The sequence below is a fragment of the Buceros rhinoceros genome, unplaced genomic scaffold (assembly GCF_000710305.1).
Source record: "Buceros rhinoceros silvestris isolate BGI_N320 unplaced genomic scaffold, ASM71030v1 scaffold20176, whole genome shotgun sequence".
Classification (NCBI taxonomy): Eukaryota; Metazoa; Chordata; class Aves; order Bucerotiformes; family Bucerotidae; genus Buceros; species Buceros rhinoceros.
The window spans coordinates 45,523-46,641 of NW_010416031.1; the positions used below are offsets into that span (position 1 = coordinate 45,523).

Below are 1,119 nucleotides of genomic sequence, written 5' to 3' on the forward strand. Positions count from 1 at the left end.
CTCCTCAGCGCATTGTGCTCCAGACCCTGCCCCAGCTCCGCTGCCCTTCTCTGGACACGCTGCAGCGCCTCAATGTCCTTCTGGCAGTGAGGGGACAGAACTGACCCCAGGATTGGAGGTGTGGCCTCACCAGTGCCCCCAGTCCACGGGGACGATCCCTGCCCTGCTCCTGCTGGCCACACCAGTGCTGGTACAAGCCTGCTCTTTTGGAGGGAATAGAACTGGGTCAGGGCTCCCAAGGTTTTGCCCAGCGGCTCCTGGATCTTTGTTGTCCTGGTAGAGCTCTGAGGCGGCACCAGACGGTGGTTGAGGAGAGCTGTGTCCTGCTCCGGGTGTCGCTGCTAAGCCGTGGTCTGGCTTTTGCAAACTGCAGCCACCGCGTGTTCCCTTTTCAGTTACTAGTGGAGGCGTCTCAGGGATGCTCTGCCTGGGAGACGCTCCATTTGCGTGCTGGTTTTTCAGCCAGGGACCAGGAGCCGAGTGACTGGAGTAAGCGAAGTCTTAATTAGCGCTGTTAATGAGCTACACCTCCCGCGTTCCCCTGGGGCGGGGGGAGGTTGGTGTTTCCCCATGCCGTGCTTCCTAACCCGCCCCTCGCGCTGTCCCTCTCTGCCGCAGATACTGCGAGAGCCGGCGGCGGGTGTTGTTGCAGCACGTGCACGAGGGCTACGAGAAGGACCTGTGGGAGTACATCGAGGACTGAGCGCGGCCCCGCGGGGATGGACTCTGAACCCTGTGCCAGCGAGAGTGCTCACGCGACCCGAATCAAACCCCCCCGAGGCGCCGCGCCTGTTTCGCCAAACCCACCCGAGGCGCCGCGCCTGTTTCGCCGCTGGTCTGTAGTACCGGGATTCTGTTTTGTTAACAGAAAAATTAAGTAAATTATATTGTAATAAAAAAAAAACACAAACAACCGAGGTAGATAAACCATTGTGCAACAGTATTCTAGGCGGCCACTCTGAGTGTGACAGAGGCACTAAAAGAAACAACCCTCCGACTTTAACTTGTAACGTAGCTTCGTTCTCCCAGGCGACTCCTTCTTCTTTTCTATCTTTCTTTTCCTGTGTGTAGTACAGATGAAATTTAAACCAGTTTCTTGACACTGCTTTTCATGTCCAA

General features: G+C 56.5%; 1 protein-coding gene across 1 annotated transcript in view; it reads left to right on the top strand.

Annotated features, from left to right (window-relative positions):
• The window catches only part of ARIH1 (ariadne RBR E3 ubiquitin protein ligase 1), a 27,717-nt gene extending 26,923 nt beyond the window's left edge, over positions 1 to 794 (top strand). The window contains exon 13 of the mRNA XM_010137663.1: positions 619 to 794. Within this exon, the coding sequence (XP_010135965.1) occupies positions 619 to 703 (85 nt within the window). The 3' untranslated portion in view covers positions 704 to 794. The remainder of the gene's footprint in view (positions 1 to 618) is intronic.
• Positions 795 to 1,119: the final 325 nt, after the last annotated feature.